The 22,278-nt window shown below is 42.2% G+C and overlaps 2 protein-coding genes and 1 long non-coding RNA gene across 7 annotated transcripts; 1 reads left to right on the top strand and 2 right to left on the bottom strand.

Moving 5' to 3' along the window:
- Window positions 1-779: 779 nt before the first annotated feature.
- Window positions 780-3,395, bottom strand: LOC114858624 (uncharacterized). Its single transcript, XR_003786409.2, has 4 exons — window positions 3,278-3,395; window positions 2,267-2,421; window positions 1,131-1,255; window positions 780-940 (listed from the first exon to the last, which is right to left on the bottom strand). It is a non-coding gene; the product is annotated as an uncharacterized LOC114858624 (long non-coding RNA).
- Window positions 3,308-16,263, top strand: cacnb3a (calcium channel, voltage-dependent, beta 3a). 5 transcript variants are annotated; one of them, XM_029156077.3, is made up of 15 exons: window positions 3,308-3,625; window positions 4,345-4,437; window positions 9,397-9,516; window positions 9,893-10,015; window positions 10,116-10,231; window positions 10,324-10,403; window positions 10,496-10,515; window positions 10,696-10,773; window positions 10,973-11,031; window positions 11,115-11,215; window positions 11,314-11,465; window positions 11,547-11,642; window positions 11,871-12,041; window positions 12,203-12,248; window positions 13,683-13,809. In XM_029156077.3, the coding sequence occupies exons 1-14, from the start codon at window positions 3,545-3,547 to the stop codon at window positions 12,230-12,232; spliced, it is 1,320 nt and encodes a 439-aa protein (XP_029011910.1). In that variant the 5' UTR covers window positions 3,308-3,544; the 3' UTR covers window positions 12,233-12,248; window positions 13,683-13,809. The 5 variants fall into 5 exon arrangements, with proteins under 5 accessions (XP_029011910.1, XP_055366283.1, XP_029011908.1 ...); XM_055510308.1 differs by having other exon boundaries at window positions 13,677-13,809; XM_029156075.3 differs by lacking the exon at window positions 12,203-12,248 and having other exon boundaries at window positions 3,309-3,625; window positions 13,683-16,263.
- Window positions 16,264-16,755: 492 nt separating this feature from the next.
- ddx23 (DEAD (Asp-Glu-Ala-Asp) box polypeptide 23) lies at window positions 16,756-22,278 on the bottom strand. The gene is made up of 17 exons (XM_029156072.3): window positions 22,121-22,278; window positions 21,609-21,766; window positions 21,356-21,463; window positions 21,139-21,226; window positions 21,004-21,069; window positions 20,766-20,904; window positions 20,544-20,677; window positions 20,200-20,312; window positions 19,959-20,102; window positions 19,562-19,787; window positions 19,148-19,293; window positions 18,775-18,952; window positions 18,338-18,580; window positions 18,088-18,239; window positions 17,899-18,007; window positions 17,550-17,724; window positions 16,756-17,401 (listed from the first exon to the last, which is right to left on the bottom strand). Exons 2-17 carry the CDS (start codon window positions 21,764-21,766, stop codon window positions 17,178-17,180), a joined length of 2,403 nt encoding a protein of 800 aa, XP_029011905.1. The 5' UTR covers window positions 22,121-22,278; the 3' UTR covers window positions 16,756-17,177.

Genomic DNA, 22,278 nt, shown 5'->3' with positions numbered 1-22,278 from the left:
TGAATTTTTAAAAATACATAGCTGCAGTGAGTATTCACATTACGCAGTAATTTTTCTGTTTTAGTTATTGTTCCACTGGTGGTTAGGTTCACCACGAAAGCCTTGACGTATACGCTCTTATTTTGAAAGGGACTTCCTCTCCTTTTTGCTGATATGCTGTGTAACTTGATCTGGTTTGGCGCAGCTCTCCTCAGCCCAGGCGCGCCTCTTCTCCCACCACCAGTCTCTCAGTCCCACTTTTAGTAACTAGGCACTCCCTCTAGCGGTGAAGCAGTGCCTGCAGCGGTCCAGTACCTCCAGCTGTGGCCTTCAGAATGGCCTTTTCAGATGAGAAAACACAGGGGTTTGAAGCTAGCCAATATTCTTATTTCAATATTTGAATCATTTATTTATGACACTGAACATCACGACATATTTGTTATGATGACTTGGCTATTTTCCATTGTATTTCAGCTTCTTAAATGCATGTTTCACTAATGAAAAGCAAATTGTGATATAAAAACTTGGACATTTTATTGGCCAAAATGTGCAAAAATTTTGTAATGCAAATGCAAATAAAGGTCTATGTCCAGAGAAAACAGAGAGAAGCGGCAGTAATATGTGTAGCGGCTGAAAATGGCCATATCCTACAACACCCAGAATGCACTGCGCTCTGTTGAGTCTCCCAACCTGCTGTGATTGGACCCACCTGATCCGCCGCCGGTGGACGTGTTACTCCTCAATCAAATGTTCAGACATTGCTTTGATGTGATATTATAACAGTGTGTTTGAATAAGGACATAATTTCTAACTTGTTTAGCAGCTTTTTATTTCGAATCAAAGCAGACAGTTGTTAGAAAGCCACAGATTCTTCATTTAGCCACAACTCTCTTCTTTTCCTCATCTGCTGTTAGTGGCTGGAAAAACAAGATGGTTGTCCCTTCTAAGAGTCTTTGTGTACCTAGAAAAGGATGAAATTAGTTACTGAATTAGTATTAGAGTTGCTGCCAGCCAGGCTAATGCACAAGCTACGTTAGCAACGTAAGCTAACGCTACTCCCCACAGTAAGAACACAACCAGCATCATTTAATAACTTTATACACAATTCACAGCACCAGCTAAAACAATAAAAGGTCTATTATATTACTTACTCAGTGCTCATTCAACCCTTCTGTTTAGGCTGTTTTTCTGTTTCTGGTTTCCGGTCCTTGCCAGATGCAAGGACCGCCGAACCGCCAGCTCCTTGTAATGTTGGGTAACTCGTCTGCGCTTCACTCTGGCCCGTAAAGGGAACAACGAATATTAGACTGTAGTAATACAAGGTAGAACTTATATTCTACTTATATTCTAGGTAATCCAGAGCAGGTCCTCCGGCCATTAAATATTAGAGTTGTATGCCTATGTGATGATAAACAAGGGTGGAGAGAGCAGTTGAACTCCTGCAGCCTGGCCCCGCCCCCTGTCGCCTGACCCCGCCCCCTTGTCGCGTGGCCCCCCTCTCAGCCTGATGGTCCGGGGCAGGTACAGAGAAAACCAGGAAGCACTAGCACCGCCAGGGCAGTTGAGAATGACCTGTTTTTTTGTCATCTTCAGCTGCCCTGGTGGATCGATACAGACAAATAAATGATTCTTTCTCTGCATAGAAATTATGGGGCTGAGTGTTCCTTCATTCTTCAATATTACGCGACATTGTTTGGGTCAACCCCAATTTAGCATTGGTGAAGTATTCCTTTAACAGTCTGATGAATTAGTAGTTCTTTGAGGTTTTGTTAATGTTTATGCATTTCTTTACTTTATCACGAAAACCTGATGGAACAATATAAAATAACAGGACAATTTAGGGTTTAAAATTATTTTTTGAGACCAGACAGGGGCCATAAAACTGTGGATGTAGCACCTGTTGAACATGATGCAAGTATCTTACACTGCTTATAATACAAATAATAAATACAAATAAACAAGTTTGGAAAAGTGGCACAGAAGGCAGACACACTGAAGGTGTGTTACTGTTCATTGTTGCCTGGTCTAGTTGCAGTTATTTTACTGGAACCATGATGCAACAGTTTTAGATTGGTGGTTTCACTGACAACAAGCCATCTTAATGCAGGCTTTCTCATATTCATCAATACTGAAAAATGCTGTATTCTGGCATGTGAACCAGGCCCTGTTCATTAAAGGACTTACAACAACTGATATGTTGTAATATGCTTTCAAAAACTGGAAGATCACAATTTATAGAAAGCAATGAGAAAGGAAATAAAGACTCAAAGAATCATTTGTCACTGACCACAGACCATGGGTCCATCCATCCATCTTCAACCGCTTAATCCTGTACATGGGGTCGCGGGGGGGCTGGAGCCTATCCCAGCTGGCTATGGGCGGGAGGCGGGGTGCACCCTGGACAGGTCGCCAGTCCATCGCAGGACCAGACCATGGGTCCAGCTTTTTATTCAAGGAAAGGTAATCCACTTTTAATGCTGAATCCTTACTGTACATAATATGATAAATGTCTGCTGTCTTGCTCGCAGTACAGTAAGCGTTGGTTCTGAGCCTCTACAAAAATAATTTGAGATATTTATAAAGTAAATATTGCTTCTAAGTTTTGGTGTGGTCGGTTGTCAACTTAATGCTTATACAGTTATTGCATATTAGATACAGTATAATATATCTCTGGTTGCAGTGTTTCCCCTGACGCTGAACAGTATTGTAATACTATAGTAACATTAACACCTGCTCTGGACTTGTGAGAACCTTGAGTTTTACAAAACACTAGGAGAGCACATGCCAAAAAAAAATATAATGTAAAATGTCAGACAATATTCAGTCATCATGATTACCTAAAGGTTATGATAACATATTCAGGTTTGTGGTTTTGTTTTTGTATGGCACAAAATGTTCTCCTTAAACATGGGCACTTAGTGCCAGGAAGAAAAATGCAAGATTATGACTAAAATTTCTCAACAAGAAGTCTGCAGAAATCAACTAATGGGCAAAAACAAAATGTTGCCCTCGTCCTTCTCGGAAGTGAATCCGGCCGTGGTCAACATAAAGCGGTAGGCGACCGAAACACGCTCCCCTACTGGACCCTCTCACATCATCTGACTGTGCACGTTACAGGCGTTTGAATTTTCCTCTGCAAAGCAAATATTATGCACAGAAAAGAGCGGGTATGGCGTTTGTAAGAACACTCCTAAGGAAAACGTCTAATGTATCTGTATCTACTGCCCACATCCATTGATTTGTGCGCCGGGTAAAACAACCTTCACACCCCCGGGAGAAGCGCGCACTTAGTACGGACCTGCACGATTACTCGTGTGACGACGCGTCGGTCCTAACGCTTTATTTCAGCCCCGCTACTTCTCCTTGTTGGCTTTTTATCCCGCGATGCATCGCAGTCTTTCCTGCCGGCTGAGTTTGAATGTCAATCCCACCCTTTTCTGCGTGTTTTCGCACCCGCGTGCCGCTCCTCTCGCAGCCTTTCACTGCATATAGATGCATTTTGCGTCCCCCGTTTGCTCCGGTAACCCATGTCTGTGTGCATCCTGCCTCCCTGCGCTCTCAATAGATGGTGCAAGTCAAAATGTCCAAATCGCCTGTAGACCCTCTGTCTGCTGTGGAAACCGGCTCTCAGTCGCACTATTTTCAGGTAAATCCGCACACGTTCGGGGCGAAATGGTCCAGCTACTTGTTGTTGCAATTGAGGCGTCGCGCTTTTGGCATCGAGCTATTCTTTAATTCTTCTCCTGACTGGGCTTGAAACTGCAGATTTATGCTTGATCAATGAAAAGCCAGTGGGTGCAATTAAAAAGTGGTTATTGTGCCTTTTACGCACGGAGAGAGCAGGACGCTGATTCGTTTACTGATTCAGATCGGACGCCTTTATGGATTCGGTGCTGATGCTGTATTATTCATTTAAAACGTGTTTCCTGTTTTTAATCCGTACCAACACACACATCCGTGAGGGGGCTTTGTGTTGTTTACATTGGTGCAGGCAGACCGTGACTCTGACTCACCTGTAGCCTCCATCTACAGGCCTGCCAGCGCACACCGCAACATCCAGGCTTTCTTATTGCAGGAGGCCTGAGGAGAAGTGTCTGTAGCCGTACAGCGTGTGCAGCGAATGCAGTGAGGGTGTGAGCCCAAACGAGCCAGCAAATCTGATTACTGATATCATTCTGAATCAATTTTTATGTAAATCGCATCTATTCAGGCTATTATTCACTTCTCCTCTATTGTGTTTAAATCCAACAATTAGATTTTGCATGCACATCTTTTGCACTAAACCGAGCCTTTCCTAAAGACATTTATTATTTTTCCTCATCCTGTCTCGTTTCTCTTTCACATGTTTTCTCTCTTTCATCGCAGCTGCCCAGGAAATTGCCTAAACGGAAGAGCCGTTTCAAACGTTCAGATGGCAGCACGTCTTCTGACACAACATCCAGTTTCATCAAACGGCAGGTAAAAGCCACCAAAACATGTGACAGGCAGGGTACAGTAGCTCACTGACAGGATTATATGAACCACACTGCTGCGGATAAAGGGTTAAAGCGCTCTTTAAGGCTGTAGTCTGTTGGTAGCCAATCCAAGTTCTGCTCTGCATGTACAAGGGTTCTGTTAACCTGCTCTGCATCCTCAGCCGTCTGCTCAGGTTGTTAACTTTCTCAGTAGAGGGCAGCAAAATGCTTGGAAGTGAAAATTCCCAACACAGCTCAGCTTTTAATTAATGTTTTCCGGTCAAACATGTGAATACGTCTTGGTGTTATTTAAAAGGATCTGTGTGATTCTGGCTTGGTGGAGTAGAATAAGGAATATATATACATTTTATCATTTATTCTGCTGCTACTTTCAGCTATGTCTGAAGATGTGTTGGAATAAAATGGGTGTCACTGTATAAAGTGAGCTGTTGTGATCAGAAGGGATGTGATTATGGCATCAGAATGGACAGTGTACTGATGTTGGGAAAGATTGGTGTTACTGTTTATGCATACAAGTATGTCAAGCTGTTTATTTGTCTGACAACAAGAAGCAAACTACTTCCAGCATTAAACTGGGAATATCATCCAACAAATTATTAAAGATAGAATGTGGAGAAATGGAGATACAATAAAAGAAAAACCTTTAATAATCAGAGGACGAATGGGGAAAAAATCTCTATTACCGTTTAGAGCAATGTTGTTTTTAACGATTAGCCTGCAGACACAGTTTTACAGATGGGGTTCATGTGTTGTGCTTCTCAAGAATGTTGTGAGAACCTCACTTAGAACCACTTTGACCAGAAGAAGTCTGACCCCTGCAAGCCTGAATTTCAGGAGCAGTGTAACCAGGAGGTGTTAGTTAGAAAAGGGGCTGAGCAGACGTTTTCCCTTAGTGGGAACATTAGTTATCCTGGTCGAGGGGCGGTGGGGGCCTAATGACAATCTCCCGAATATTGCAACATCTAAAATATTCATGATTCTCATTTTGGAGACCTCTGGCAATGTGACTGGTGGCTTTGTTGTTCATACACGCTTTTTGATTTCTGAAAGCGAGAAGATAGTTCCTTGTCTGTGATGGGGTGGGGTGTCTGTGGAGGAGCGATGGAGTATGACTCATTTCTGCAGCAGTATACAATAAACAGTATGCTGCCATACGTGTGCATGTCCACATTAATTGTTCAACACGAGGCTTTAAAAGATGCTGAAGTGTATGATTCCCAGAGCAGCCGCCACTTTGAATGCTCCTCTAACTGTGCACGGATTTGATGTGAATTTTAAAGAGGCTTGATCAAGTGGTGCGTACGCTGCGTTGCTTGTTTGTTGGTGCGCGTGTTGTGATAGGATGAGCTGGGATAAGAATAGGAAAGAAGGTGTTGCCAGCGTCGGCTCCAGTGCAGGTCGTCCCTGGTTTGGGACTGGGACACAGTGCAGTGTGTGTGAGTGTGTGTGTGTGTGTGTGTGTACAGTATGTGCTGTATGAAGCGGGAGGGACCGGCAGCCACTGCATCATCGCATTAAAAGAGTAAGTGCACAACTAGCACAGCTGGCTTCGTCTCCTCCATGTCTGAAACTCTTTTCCTGCTGTGGGCTTTTCATGCATCGTAGCCGCCCTGTTTTCCTTCTTCCTCCTTCCTCACCTTCGCTCGTCTCTCCGGCAAAGCTTTCGTGTCTACCGTTCCTAAACGTGTTTTCTTTTTTGTGTCCTCTTCATGCTTTTGACGTGTCTGGTCTAGACTTTGACACATCTCTTTGCCTTTTAGTCCCCTGGAAAATATGTTGTGCACAATTTCATTCCTGTAAGAAAAGCAAGGGAAATTTTGCATTAGCAAGCACCTCTTGAATTTTGCATTATTTCAAATAATGCACTGATTTTGCATTATTTAATTTACCACAAAAGATGCATGTTTAACTTTTCCTCCATCCAGTCTTAAGGCATGTAGTAGAGTTCTGATTTTCCTGCTATTCGTTCATTCAGATTCTGGTATTTACCTGCAGTCACTGTTACAGCAGACAATGATCTGCAGGGAACATGTAGTTCACTGTACAAACAAGCTGTCTGTCTAACAACATAGTGAGTCATTTAAAAGCTGATGTGCCACATATCCTCAGCAGCTGGTGGAGACCAAAACAGCGTTAAATGGAGAGAGAACATCATAAATTTAAATACTAAAGGACACACATTCACATTCATGAACTGTGAATACCAGAAGTTCTTTAACGTGAGAATGTATGTCGCTATATGTCACATGATAATCATAATAATAATCGTGTAGCTCACACCCATGTTATGAACTGCAGTGTATAAAGTGATAAGATGCCGGCGCTGGGCTGCAGACAGACACTAGTGCAGGTCTCAAAACAAATCCATCCAAATGAAAAGCACTCACCCACCAAAGGTTTACAGCATCAGGAGTTTGTCAGTGTCATATCATCACGTTTGTTTCATTTAATAGCTACAGAATAGATAAAGGCCACACAACGTTGATTCATTACATCCAAATTTAATTCCAATCAATTTGAATGTGGTTTTTATGAATCGTGTTAATGATGTACAGTGTACGGACTGAGCCACTGAATAATGAATAATCGATAAATCCTGGTAGAATGAGTTTACTGTAGTTATTCTCTGCTTCTCTTGTCCCAACACTGTGGATGATCAGTCCTCTCGAGCACGCGACTAGCAGTGTGACACACTTTCCTCGCAGCCCCTCCCTGTGGAGCTGGGGCCATCAGTGTTGCGGTGTGTGAAGAATAATCACAGAAGCAGAATAGGAAGGAGCCGACCTAAATTTAGCCTTGAGGTGGGGACGCTAGCAGCAAGACGTCCTCAGACGAGACAATAAAAATGAACACGCTCGTTGTTGCACTCTGCATTGCAGCTTAGCCTCACCTGCAACATCATCTGTTCTCTGGAGCTGCCACTGCTCCCCTAAAGCATGTGACAGTCCAGGGCACGGTGATCGCACAGTCTCATGTCCAGACATTAATGGTCGTCCACCATCGTGAGCCAAAGAAGCACTCTGCTTTTAACATCATTAAACAGCTTGCTGTTTACACCTTTGCTGTGCTGCGTTCCCTCTGTCTACGATGAGAGCGGGTCTTTGGCTCTCAGTCCGCTCCTTTGTCGCATTTTATTATGTTCTAATCTCATCTTCCCCCTGAGATAGCTTCACATTAGCCCATCATATAAATCGCTTGCACCCCTCTCCTCTCTCCAACCGTCCACCAGTCACTCTCCATCCTTGTAAACATCTTTCTCTTTTCATGATATCTTGGCAACAGTAATCACCCCTCCTCCCCTTTCCTCTCTCTCTCTGTTTCTTTCTGGCTTTCCTCACCCTCCTTTTTTCTCCTGATGCTGCTCTGGCACTGGTGCAGTGTTGCCTTGCAGAGCTGCTAAAAAATCAGATCTAGTTATCTAACATAGACACGCACACACACACACACACAAAGAAAGGAGAAGAGGTGTCCGTCTGCTGTTTCTCTGGGGCTTGAAGTGGTACTGTAGATTCAGATTTATTTTGGATCAGATGTATGCGTTGTGAATTGTATAGAGAAGGCAAAGATGGGGGTTGTTTTTATGCTTGGGCAAATCTTTTTGGTATTTTGAGCTTGAATTTCTTTTATTGTGCTGCTGCTAATTGGTCCTCCAGAGGATCTGTTTGCACATGTTGGCTAGAAGATAGATGACCAGGACTAAGTCACTGCACTGTGGAGTCAAGAAAAGCCAAAGAGAAAACTGTATCATGAGCTGTTTTTCTTTGTTTGTTATTTAATATTTTGCTCATCAGCAAGAATCAGCATGATCATCGCAGCACATATTTATGTTCTTATGGACCCTGCAGCTACCATTGAAATGACAACTGGAGCATTTTCATGCCTGTGTCCTTATCATTCACTTCTTGGGTTTTCTTTATATCTTGTTTGTCTCCTGTCTCGACTTTTTCTCTTCTCTCTCGTTTTTGCTGCAGTTTTGCTTTAGCGAAGCCAAAAAACTGCCAAATATTGAGGAACACACACACACGCACACACACACATACACACACACACACACACACACACACACACACACACACACACACACACACACACACACACACACACCCTAAGAATCACAACTAAAGGCACGTTAGACGTCTAACCTTTGCTTTAATCTGACCCAAAACTCAATTCTAACCTTAGCCCTAAAATCACATTTTAACCCTCAAACAGACCTTCAAAGTTAGGAAAGTACGTTTTTTGGTTCATCTGAGCATCTGAAGTGGAGCACACACAAGTCAATTTTAAACCTAGCATCAGTGTATTAAAGTACTAATTTGTTTGAGTTTCCAACACAAGAAGCCAGAAAACTTGCTAGTTAACTATAATTACCTTTTGTACTTATTTTGTCTACGCTGTATAATACTGTCATTTTTTTAAAACACAGACTTATGGGCTTTGACCTTTTTACTTTTCCTAAAACGTCTTGCTTTCTTTACTTTATCTGTCGCTTTCAGCGCAGCGTGTTAGGCACCTCTGGGATGTGTCCTCAAAGCGCTTACAATGAAAAATGATAGCCATCATATATTGTGCTAATGAGGAGCTGTCCTTGGAGGATAACCGAGGGAATAAAGGATGTACTGTATATGTGCTGCACTGTGGGGGATGATGGAATGCATTGGGGCCAAGCAGAGAAGAGGAAGCAATTGCCTCCTTTGTGCTATATTTGGTTTACTAGAAGATGGCTGGTGTGGGAGAGCAGCACACTGAGCCAGAGATAGGCTCACATATGAATTTGCTTCATGAGCTCAGACACACACCTGCACACAGGCCGGCTGCAAAACAGAACAAATGGAATCCAAAGTAAATGCAGCAGTAGATACAGATGTCTGACTCGCATCTCTTGGAATAACAAATGATGAACCCACATGTACAGTATCTGCTGGTATCCACCTCCTAACAGGGGTCAGCTGATTCGTACACCAGTAGACCGTCGGATTCAGACCTGTCAGCAGAGGAGGACCGCGAGGCGTATCGGCGTGAAGCCGAGCGCCAGGCCCAGCTGCAGCTCGACAGAGCCAAGGTACGTCATCCACTGACTCACGCTGCTACTGTACGTACTGTAGCTTCAGCCGAACAGAGAAAGAACACGTCCCTCTACTGCCCACAAAATGTGCTGAAACAACGCTTTCAGCACTCAAGTCAAAGCACAGTGGCTCGACCATTCACGATCTACAATATTTTCTCTTTGTGACTTGATACCAGAATCCACAGCACAGGTGTAGAGACCTATTTCTAATTAGCAGGTGGGAGCTTATTAAAAATAAAGTGCATTAGCATTTAGCATTTAGTAGAAATGTATCAGTAAATCTATCAATACATGTTTATGTTGCAGGTGTGAACAGGGTGTTTGGTTTAATTCCAAGTTTGTGAGCAGTTTGTTGTTTGTTGTTGTTCAGTCTAAAGCTGTAGCGTTTGCAGTAAAGACCAATGTGAGTTACTGCGGAGCTCTGGATGAAGACTGCCCTGTCCAAGGAGCTGCAGTCAACTTTGATGCCAAAGACTTTCTGCACATCAAAGAAGTGAGTCATCACATGCTGCTAGAAAAAAATGACCACTTTGTTAGGTTAAAAACAAACTGGTGTGTGTACCACTGTTCTCCCCCTGCATTAATGGTAACAGAAGTACAACAATGACTGGTGGATCGGCCGGCTAGTGAAGGAGGGTGCAGACATCACCTTCATCCCCAGCCCACTGCGCCTGGAGGCCATGAGGCTCAAACAGGAGCAGAAGCAAAGGTAGATTTGTACATGAAAGTACTGGAGCGTTGTGTTTCTAATATGATTTGTTTCCACTGTGTAAGTGTGATGTGTGTGTTCTGTTGTTGCAGGAAAACAGGAGGTAACTCCTCCAGTTTAGGCGACATGGTCACTGGGAGCTGGAGGACCACACCGCCATCTGCAGGTGAAAGTAAGTACTTCAAGCCTTGGCGCTGGAGAAGAAACCAGCTTCAGTTGTTTCTTTTTCCATGCTTTGACGTTGGACATTCTTCTTTTCACAAGCTAAACAGAAGCAAAAACAGGTACGTGAGTATCTGCGCCTGGGAACGTCCTAAAAGACATTAATATCAGTTTGCTCAAAAGAAGTGAAGATTATAAAAAAATGTATAGAAAGGAATAACTTCTAAACAATGGCTTTCACAATAAACCAAGCCGATCCTCTGTTCTGTCTGTTCCCCCTTCCTCACCCCTACGTGTGACAGGAACATGTCCCTCCCTACGACGTGGTTCCGTCTATGAGGCCGGTGGTCCTTGTGGGACCTTCACTGAAGGGCTACGAGGTCAGTCTCTCCCCACATCACTTCCAATGTGCTGTCTCATGCTGCTCCCACTGCTATTTGTGCTGATTTAGTTCTTCGAAGTAATGTTAAAAATTACAGGAAGCTTGAGAATTGTATTTGGTTGATGCCATTCTTAGTTGTAAACTGCAATTATAGTGACGTCAGTGATGGCATTTATACTCTGCATATTCTCTCAAAGGTGACGGACATGATGCAGAAAGCACTTTTTGACTTTCTAAAGCACAGGTTTGAAGGAAGGTGAGCGCGTCAGTTGTGTTCATTCATATACTCTTTTACCTTCACGCAGCTGTTTTCAGCGTGTTCTGGGACTTTCTTCACAGAATCTCAATCACCCGTGTAACTGCCGACCTGTCCTTAGCCAAGAGATCCGTCCTCAACAAAAGACCCATAATGGAGAGATCCAACACTCGCTCCAGTTTAGGTAGTTCTACAGAATCTTTTCATAGCTTTTAGGTGTTTGGAGATGTGTGATGACATGCAGAATATTGTTTATTAATGACATTTGTCTTGTCTGTGCAGCGGAGGTTCAGAGTGAGATTGAGAGGATATTTGAGCTTGCCAAAACCCTGCAGCTAGTGGTTCTGGATGCAGACACCATTAACCACCCGACGCAGCTTGCTAAGACCTCCCTAGCACCCATCGTTGTCTATGTTAAAGTTTCCTCACCAAAGGTATAGTAGTTCACATGGCAGAAAACTGTTGGCCTCAGGCTGCGTTGTCGTTCAATGTCGTTTCTGTTACTTGTCTCTCAGGTGCTCCAGAGGCTGATCAAGTCTAGAGGAAAGTCTCAGAGCAAGCACCTGAATGTGCAGATGATGGCTGCAGACAAACTCTCTCAGTGTCCCCCTGTGAGTGGAGGCTCAGGGTCCATTTCTTTCCACTCCCGCAAAGCCTGTTCTCTCCTAATCAGCCTGTCTGTGCATTTTACTGTATATGACTCATTTATGAGGCGAAAAGAGGAAGCTTGCCCTTGGTCGTACTTCAATGGTTACGGCATAAATGCACTGGAGTAGATTTGATGGTGGCAGTTCGTCAGTACATGGCAAAATGTGAGATCCGTTTTTTCTCCCGTGCAGGATATGTTTGATGTCATTCTGGATGAGAACCAGCTGGAGGATGCTTGTGAGCACTTGGCCGAATACCTGGAGGTCTACTGGCGTGCCACTCACCTCCCAGGGAACACCCCTCTCAACCCCTTATTGGAGCAGAGCCTGATGACCGCTCCGTCAGCCATCTCCAGCCTACAGGTGGGCGTCTTCACCGGCTCACGGGAGAGAGCTTGTTTTCTCAGCATAAATACCGTTATAAGACATTTTGTGCGTTGTCAGTGTCCTTACCAGCTCTGCCCATCTCAGACTATCACTGTCTTGTCTGTCTTCTCACTCATCCATGCTTAACATCTTTGCAGTTTTCTGAAACACAGGAATTAATTGAATGATCGCTTGCAAAATGGGGTGAGTAGTAGGGTTTTATGTTTATATATGTATTAAATATGACACACTATATTTGCACTCTCATCTCTCTTATGCACCTCCTGGCACCTAAACGTCACATGGCAACTGAGACGGTGAATGAATTGGATTATATTCATTCAGATCTAACCACGGCAAATATAACATTTTAACATTTATGTTTGCACCTTTTTGTAGTTGATGGTCTCAGGTGAACCTCAGTTTAATGCCACCCAGAGCATCACGCGCATTGTGAAATTTTAAAACGACTGTGTAAAATGTGAAACCCTTGTAACCATTGTTTTCCCTCTACATGGTCCTTTTCCAAGCCTGCCTTGTGAATGGTTCCCCCACTCACTCACGCTGGCACATTAAGTGAAAATGCTAATTACAGACATATTGTCACAGATTAAATAACCAAATTATAAGAATAAAATGCACATTTACACAACTATAAACTGAGATCATGACATCTGCACAATCACATTTTATGTTGTAGGGTAAAGCCCTTTGCATCCATCTACCTGTAGCTGTTTGGTTCAGTGCCTGTAGTATCTATAGATCCGACCAACACTGCTGCATGTCAAGCATCAGTCATCATCAGTCCCATGCATTTTTGTTATTGAACAATAGGACCTGATCTGCAGAGTGGGGGGTGCTGCTCCCGTATATTAGTGCAAGTCTTGTTGACAGTGAAGTGATTCGGAAATGTAATGAGTATATTGTGAAACACATGTAAATGTGAATTTTATTTTGTTAATCTTAACCATGTTAAGAAGAGTTTTCTTTGAGTACAAGAAGAACAATTCTTGAAATCAGTCAATTCAGCAAAGCATGTGGACGTTATCTTAACCCATTAAATCCCAAGGCAACAGTAAACCTAAAAAATATTTTCAGCTATGAGGTTTTAAAAAAGTTGTATTTGCAGAAAATATTGACATGAAATGAACTCAATGATACATTTAGTGTGCATTGTCATTGTCAATTGCTGTTTAGTATTGACATGCATTTGCATTTATTCATTTGTGCTAAATGTGATCATAGAACAATAGTTATTACGCATACAGTTCTATTTATAGTTTTGAAATGGTGAGGCCTGTATACTGAAGACATGTTGCTATATCAATAATAATGATAATAAAAATCTAATTTATTTCATTACTTAATTCAGAATCCTTAACCTTATCTCTAGCTCATAGGGCTTTAATTAGCACATGCTTCTGATATTTTCATGTATGGGAAAACTTCAGGATTGAATGGGTTACGCTGGATTTGAACCTTTTGCCGCTTGTATGTAAACGAACTGTGGCACAGGAACTGCTGGTAAAAAAGTACAGAGCTTGTTGATTTTGATTCTTTCGCTCATTTGGGGGCCTGCTCTTAACTCCAACTTAGTTTGTTTGTGCATTTCCTCTATGGCCATTCCACCAGGAGCAGGTGCAGCCTCAGGAGGCGGGGGGCTTGGAGGGTGACGAGGAGGAGGAGGCAGGCGAGGAGGCCAACTCCCCCTTGGAGCAGGACAGTCTCATGCCATCGGACGAGGCCAGCGACTTGTCTCGCGAGCAGAGGGGGAGCCCGTGCCACAGGGGTGGTGAGGAAGAGGAGGAGGAGGAGGAAGAGGAGGAGCGTGATTCCCCCTGCCACGCTCGCTCATACAGGGACATGTACCCGCCTCATCGTGGGCACACAGGCAATGCCCACAGTGCCAATGGGCACGAGGCACAGGACAGGCTGCTCCAACACGAAGCTCAGCAAGGACACAACCAGAGGAACAACCGCCAACGCAGCCGTCCGTGGCCCCGAGACACCTACTAAGCAACAAGGCCCCCCTCCCTGTGGCCCCTCCCCACGCACTGACTGTCAAACATTCCCAAAAAGCAAGTGAGATAAAAAACAAGCAGCTGCCCATCCTCTCTTCCAGTCTCCCAGTGATAATCTAAAGTGTACTGACCGCTCCAGGGTCAAGTCATTCAGATAAAGGTCAACAGGGCTACTCACCTCAATGGAAAGCTGTACGCAAACTCAAACTTTAGCTGCTTTGCCTAAAGTTTCTCTATTGTAGGATGTCTCATATACTGGCCTTAAATTGCTAAGACTTTCTTTATCTATCTTTCCAACTGCATGTGAGAGTATCATTATTTCAAGAATATTTGCACATTAATGTAAGAACAGGAACTGAATGACCTTTAAGGAAAAACTAATGTAGGAATGTCTACTGCTGAATCCATGTATGAGGAATAGTAATGCATTTGATTACAATGTATATACTGAATGGGCACCTGGTTTCGTTTCATTGCTAGTATTTTTTTGTTTGTTGGATTTTGTTACTTGTTTTAAAGAAATTTGAGAGGGGGGTTGCGTGTGCCTCCCTGAAGATGGCCAGCAACTTTGCCAAGACACACACACACACACACACACACACACACAGTTTGTGTGTCACAGTTTAAGGAAGCGGTATGAAGCTGCAGTACAGTGTCAGTATCACCTCCAGTACAGTGTGTTCTGAGCCTGACTCGTCTTTGCTGTTGCACAATCACTCTCCCAGCGCCTCTCAAACTTACACAACGGGCACAGAGAATGTAAGCACCACTACAGGAGCGAATGTTGTCTTGCAAGGGATAAATTATTTGCCAAACCTGCTTGTTACATTGAATCATTCCCATCTCTCAAGCACACGCTGCACAGCTGCAGCTGCTCTTCAAGTCCAGGCTTCAGAGAATGTAAGCTCGCATGCCTTTTTGCACCTTTTAGCACCATCACAGTGTCTCGGACCCAAACCACCGCCCTGTAATCTGATTGTAGCACGTTACTGATTGTAGCATAGCACAGTTTCCAAACTTCACCCCCTCTCCTTGCACATCTCTGTCTGTTTTGTGTACTGCAGTTTTACAGTTGGTTTCGAGGCAGATCCTCAGGTGTAAGTCCTACACTTAGTCACTCTCAGCTTTCCCCGTGACAAATGTGTCGAGCTCCTGAAGGACTCGTAGCACCTGTGACACAGTGTCATTCTGTTCCTGCGCCATTTTTAGTCCATGAGCCGATGAGTTGGACTCAATGCTGATGCGCAGCGGCCCGCTTCTGTTCACATACAGGGTCGTCACTGTCACAGCCTGCTGTAAGAATTACTGGTTTACTGCTTCCATGTCTCACACGTATCTCTATCTAGTGTTCTGTATATTTTGAAGAGAAAAAAAAATCAGCATGATTGAAAAAAAACTATGCAAGTGTTGCATGAAACCTGATTGTTTCTTTTTACAGTAAGTATTTTAGTAATGCATTGATTCTGACTCTCTCGTTGTCTTGTAGTGATAGTCTTTTCTATGGGGCTATTCACTCCTCCCACTGCGGTTAGTAAATGCATCACTTTATTTTTCCACAAACCTTAATATTGGGGATGTTTTTCCGCAATATTGAACCGATACTGCTTGATGCACTTTTGAAAGTTCCTCACTAAAAATTGTCCTACATAAGGCTTATGACGTTTTAATCCGTGATAAGAGTGAATTATTAAAGCCCTGCATGTCTTAGTTCGTCAATTTGCTATTTTTCATATTTTGGCAAGTATGTATTTCAAAGCGGACCAATTTAGCAACTGGCAAAGCAGTTGAGGTTTTTCAATTTATGAAGCACAATTTTTACAAGGGTTATAATTTAATTTCCTGTGTCTTATTCTGTATGCAATACTAAGCCTAACATTGACAAACTTTAAACGCCTTATAGTGCATCTGGACTTCCTCTTTGTGTGAGTACATACAAAAAAAATTGCACTACTTTTTTTTGGGATGGTTGCTCTGTAATGCAATAACTGCACTAAATATAAAAATGTATTCACCAGACTACCAGAGCGTGCTAGCGTGACCAAACACGCCTCTTCCCTCTATTTGTCAAAAGAGACAGCAAATGTGTAAAGTGAGACATTTCCTGCCTGATGCTGTATAGAATGCTTTCTATTTGAAAACAGATTTACAATGCTAAGTAAAACATGACAAAATAAACACATTTTATGTACTTTTAACAATGTTGTTCCTGTCTCAATTTGACACACTTGACAATACATCCCCACAAAATGGAAAAAAGGGGGGGGGGGGGTTGCTGCTGTGAAGACCTCCCATGAAACAAATCTAAAGAAACCAAAACTGGTCAATTTAAGCTCTGTCAAGTTTTTTACAGTATGTGCATTTGACACATTTTTAATTATGAGCTACTACAGGATTCTCAGTGAAAGCTTAATCTCAGGTATGATTATAAGCCTTGTATAGGGTTTGGTTTCTCTGCACATCACAACCATCAACTAAATATTGGTGATACAGATACACAGGGGAGTATTTTGCTTTTTAGAGAGTAAAAATAATTGACAAATTCATGCATACACCCTATATCAATGTTTATATTGAAATCAACAAATTGCCATTTATGGAAAAGTAAACAGCCACTGCTTCGGTCACTGGTCTCAGTAAGTCAGAAAACTGTATGGGGACAAAAACTAATACACAACAATGAGCACTCCCACTACACTCATTCAGGTGTTTATTACAGTTCAGTGATAAATGTCAATCTTTAAATGTGTTGTGATGATGTCTGCACAAGCAGATAAAAACAGGCTGACAAAATGAGAGAACAAAAACAATTACCTTTAAACGCTGAACGTATTAAAAATGTTTGAATGTGAATGGGATAAAAACCTAAAAGCATTCATTATTTTCAATTTGGATGCAGCTAGAGCCTACCCCAGCACGAAGACACGAAGTGCATCCTGAACAGCTTGCCAATCCATGACAAGGCCAACACAAGGACACACCTAGAGGCATTTAGAGTAACCAATTTACCTGAACATGTTTTTGGACAGTGGCAGGAAAGCTACAGGCTTGGGGTGAGTCAATGGACTCAAACTCTGGTGCTCTTAGTTGCCTGTCACAGCCATCCAAAACAGATTCAGGCAAAGATAGTTTCCTCACGTCTCTTCTTGGTCAAAATGGTCCCGGGTTTGTGTTGAGCATCTGGGTGGTTGGCTAGCTCTGGAGGGCAGGTGGAGACTGGGCTCTCGAGAATAGCTTGCTTCAGGTCATAGAACACAGCAGAGTCCTCTTTTGTGAGGAAAGTCATGGCCACACCACTCTTACCAGCACGACCCGTACGGCCGATACGATGAATGTAATCTGAAGTAGAGAGAAAGTAGGAGAGAAGGTTGTTACATGAATAATACAATCACCGATGGGATGTCCTTATTAAAATCCACCACTGGTGTTCAGATGCAAGGAAAACTAGAAATACTGAGCTAACAGGGTACACAAATTGGTTTCTTACCTTCAATGTTTTTAGCCATGTCGTAGTTAATGACCATTGAGACATCCTGGATATCAATACCACGACCAGCAACGTCTGTGGCCACCAGAATGTCTTTAGCTCCTGCCTTGAGATTTGAAAGTGCAAACTCTCTCTGTTCCTGGCCTTTTCCACCATGCAGCGTGCAAGCATTGTACTGTGGGAGGAGAAGGATTAGACAGCTGGGGTTAGAAATTACTTTTCAGTGTTTAAAGAAACTAATAAAGTTTATTTACTTATGTGCTGAAACTTCAAATATACTACTTTTATTTAAAGTCACAATCATAAACTAACATTATGGAACATTGTGTTCCAGTCAACGCTGACTTACCCCCATCTTCTCCAGAGACTTGGCCAGCACATCACAACCCTTCTTCTGGTTGACAAAGATGATGATTGGAGGCTCGAAGCCATGCGACAGCACCTCCAACAGCTTCTTCCTGTAACACAAACACAAATTAGACACTTGGACTGGGATAAATGTAATGTTTGATGTTTACAGTGTTGGTGTGTGTCCCACCTCTTCTCTCCCTCTGACATAAGCAGGACCTTCTGTTCAACTCTCTCGTGAGGTTTACCAGCAGAGCCAATGTACACCACAGCAGGACGTCTTAAGTAGCTCCTGGCCAGCCTCTCCACTGCTGGAGGCATGGTAGCTGTAAACATGACCGTCTGCAAAGAGAAAATACACATTCAGGAAGAACATGTAAGAACCTATAGAGGAGCCATTCACATGGAGATATTCTGAAATGATTGGCAGATGAACACACCTGTCTATATTTATGTTTTCCAGACTCAAAGTTCATCATCATTTTCTCAGGATCTTCTGCTTCATCAGTGTCTGGTTTCTGATTGGTCACTGGAATGTACTCCAGAATTTTTTGGACATCAGGCTCGAAGCCCATGTCAATCATACGATCAGCTTCATCAAGGACCACGTAAGTACAGCGTCCCAGTACCAGGTAGCGATTCTCCAGCACGTCAATCAGACGACCAGGGGTTGCAATAACAATCTGTTATAGGTCAACAAACAGATGTAAAGACAAAATGATTTAATGTTGCAGCTACAAATTTATAACAGTCATCAAAATGTATTATTGTTATCAGTATTTAATCAATTTTTAACAATATAAACGTTTTTTGATACAATTTTATGCTCACTAGATGCACCCAGATAATGATATTAAATGAATGAAGAATGCTTTACTTCACAGCCCATCCTTAGACGGAAACCTTGGTCCTCTCTGGAGATTCCTCCAATTACAGCAACTGTGCGAATGCCGAGTGGTTTACCAAACTTTATGGTCTCCTCTTCAATCTGCTGTGCCAACTCACGAGTTGGGGCCAGGATCACAGCATAAGGTCCCTGGTCTGAATCCTCAATCCTGCACGAATAGAGATGCAGAATTAAACATACTATATGATTAAATTAGAAAGTCAGAATAGTTTCAGTATCTTTATCTATCATACCCCTAAAGATTTTATTAATCATTAAAATATTTTATTTGTTGTGGCATGATGAACTCATATTGCACATTTATTTCTGCTTTAAACTTTTGATAATGAACGTCTTGTTTTACCTGTCGATTTTTGGCAGGGTGGTGATCCAGACTAGCAGCGGAATCAGGAAGGCTGCAGTTTTACCACTACCTGTCTCAGCCACACCAATGATGTCACGGTTCTGCAGGCCAATGGGAATAGCTTGCCTCTGGATAGGCGTTGGATCCTGTTTTGTAGGAAGAAAAGGTTATTCATCAAGAATCTGGTGTCTCTAACCAATAAAGCTGGATGAGATAATTTTAAAATTGTTACTTTTGTACTCTAAGCTGTCTAGCTGCCAGCTGTCTTTTGTCAACTAAAAAAAAAATAAGTGGACTAAGGGCTGCAATTCGATATTTTAAAAATTTTAGTTGTATATTCTTGGAAAAAAGTCAATAGTAAGTCTAAATTAGAATCAAAATGTCAAACATCAAACACAATTGACCTGATCTTACCTTGTATCCACATTTGTCAATGACCTCCAGAATGTGTGCTGGCAGTGAATATTCTTTCCAGTTTCGAATGGGGTTCGGTATCTTTCCTCCCTTGGTGGTGATGCTGTAGTCCTCTCTGAAGATTCGCCAGTCTCTGTCTGTCATCTCATCCAGCTTCTTTTGAGACCAGTGTCTGTCGTCCCAGCGCTGCTTGGCCTCCTTCTTACGCATTTTTTTTAATCTTGTCCTGAAAAACAAGAAAATTGCATTGTGGATGTGGTTCATGAGTCAAGCAGAGGTTATGGCTACAGAGTTACAAATAACACAAGTCAGACGTGCAGGTTTTAACACATGAAAAAAAAACCACCACTTTGCCCCTAAAGAGACACCAAGGCAATAAAATCCTTGCTTCACTCACTCTTCCTGCTCCTTTTCCTCTAGCGTTCGCCTTTTCTCCATCAAGTCACCATAGAATCGGGACTGCTCTCGTTTCTGTTGCTTCAAGTCAATACCAGCGATGAAACCTCGACCATACAGCTGCACTTGATGCTTTTCTTTGTAACTGAAAGGGAGGCGATATTGTTTAGATTATTCTATGTTGAAAACTCAACTATAACTTCAAAAGATACATATTGAAGTAACTATTACTGCTAACTCACATTGGGTTGTAGTCAACTGATGTGTCTTCAGAAGCATCCCACTCAAACACAAACTTTCTGTCATTCAAGTGACGAGTTCTCCGACGTTTTTTCATGCCACCCAGATATCGCTCCTGTAATGATCAGACATGTACGTAAGTAAATTAACTATCTATTTTTTTGGCAACTTTCGTAATTTTGCATTAAACATTGTTTTGCATAAAAAAACATAATAGCTTGTCTAGGATTTAAAACATGGTACACAACATATTCAACTGGAATATGAGTATGGGTTGATCCAAAGAAAGGTTTACCTTTTTAATTTGGCATTTTATCTAAAATTAAATTTTGTTTGGTTGGACTACCTTGATGGCTTGGAGTTCTTTTACTTTGTCTTTTTCCTCTCTGAGCTTTTGTCGTCCATCATCCTCTTCATTACCATTGTTCTCCCGCTCCATTCGCTCTCTTCGTTCTCGTCTCTCACGTTCTTGTGGGTCCTCTGTAGTAAATGACTTCAGTTTTCATCAACATACTTTAGAGTGGCAAAATACATATTATCCATAATTAAAACAGAAGCTGGTACAAACCCAGCATCTTCCTCCCCATGTCTTGGAAAACCCGTCTCTTCTTCCTCTCTTCGTCCAGTAACCTTCTTCTCTCCTCTGTCTCTTGCTCCCTTCGTTTTAGAGCCTCAGCTTCACGCTCTGCTTTGGTCAGGAACTTAGGCTAAGTATAACAGAGCAAACAGTACAGAACATCAAATACAGAAAATAATCTTAACTCTGAAAAAAAAAGAAGAGTAGTACTAAAAAAAGAACATCTTACTTTTGCCTCTGCTTCCTCTTCTGCCTTCTTCTTTGCCAAAAGCTCTTCCAAGGAGAGTGGCTGAACCTGAAAAGAAAAAAAAAGTCAGAACTACTATTCAATACTTTAGCATGTATGTCAAAAGGCAATTAATACCTTTTCTTTTTTCTTATCTTCCTCCTCTTCTGTTTTTATATCCTTCTCTCTCTTAATTCTGCTATCCTTTGACTTAGGTGAGGGACTCCTGTAAGGCAGAGTGAGAGATAATGTCCAAATGTGTATGTATGTATGTATAAATATAATTTAGGATCTTTACAGCCTTGTGGGCAACCAATATATAAATTATAGCATCTCAGAATTAACAAACCCGAACCTCTTGCTGCGATCACGTCGGTGGGCATCTCTTTCTTTACGGCTTCTCTCTCTGTCTTTTTCTCTGTCGCGCTCCTTGTCTCTATCCTTGTCTTTAATGCGTCTCTCTCTGTAATTATAATATAAGACAGGTGACACAAAATTCATGTTTTTTTTTTTTAATTTTAGGCACAGACAATGATTGTCCATGCGCAAAAACAAAACGTTCAAGGTGCAGAAATCTGGCTTTCTACGTGAGCTTGTGTTTTGGTTACCTTTCTGGCGTTTTGGAGCGATTACGTTCACGAGACCGATGGCGTTTTCGGGAAGGTGAGACTTTACGATCTCGGTCTCGTGAACGGCTGCGTTTCCTTTCTCTTTCTTTGGTCCCTGAGGTTTCACCATCTTTTTTGTCTGTGGAGTCAGCTGCCATCTGAAAGGATGATGTACATGTGTTTGTAACTTCATCGTGAGGTCGACATGACATTTACAGGCAGAAAAGAAGTCATGCAAAATGCAATAATAGTAATACTGTCAAATTATTCACGTCTGTCCAATAATTGAACTGCTAAATTGGTAAGGTTTTTCTGTAACAGTTGCACTAATAAGTAATTAGATAAATGCTGCGAATAGTATGAACAAACTAGCCATTAGCTACTACAGTTAGCTAGTAACTTAAAAAAAGACCAAGACCACAGACGCACAACGTTATATTCGAAACAATAGCAAGTTTTACACTTTATAAAGCCACATTAGACAAACTGAATATGTGGTTAATAAATCTTACCTTATTCACTTGTCAACAAAACACTTACGATTTCTTTTCGATTCACAGAGACGCCATTTAACACGAGCTAAGGCTCGCAAGGGTGTGTGGGAAACGTAGTACTGACTTGTACGCACAACCAGGCAAGTGAGGCTTTCAATACTACATTTCCCAACAAT

This window comes from Betta splendens, chromosome 7 (assembly GCF_900634795.4).
Source record: "Betta splendens chromosome 7, fBetSpl5.4, whole genome shotgun sequence".
In the NCBI taxonomy this organism is placed as follows: Eukaryota; Metazoa; Chordata; class Actinopteri; order Anabantiformes; family Osphronemidae; genus Betta; species Betta splendens.
This window is presented reverse-complemented; position numbering and strand designations above follow the sequence as displayed.

Bases quoted from the DNA above. Each gene is read 5' to 3' on its own strand.
- cacnb3a (XM_029156073.3), top strand. From the start codon at position 3,545: ATGGTGCAAGTCAAAATGTCCAAATCGCCTGTAGACCCTCTGTCTGCT. The intron at 9,517-9,892 runs GTACGTCATCCA...GTTGTTGTTCAG, and splicing joins TGCAGCTCGACAGAGCCAAG to TCTAAAGCTGTAGCGTTTGC. The intron at 11,032-11,114 runs GTGAGCGCGTCA...CTTTCTTCACAG, and splicing joins AAGCACAGGTTTGAAGGAAG to AATCTCAATCACCCGTGTAA.
- ddx23 (XM_029156072.3), bottom strand. From the start codon at position 21,766: ATGGCAGCTGACTCCACAGACAAAAAAGATGGTGAAACCTCAGGGACC. The intron at 21,070-21,138 runs GTATTAATTGCC...TTTTCTTTTCAG, and splicing joins AAGATAAGAAAAAAGAAAAG to GTTCAGCCACTCTCCTTGGA. The intron at 20,103-20,199 runs GTGAGTTAGCAG...CCTCCCTTTCAG, and splicing joins TCAGTTGACTACAACCCAAT to TTACAAAGAAAAGCATCAAG.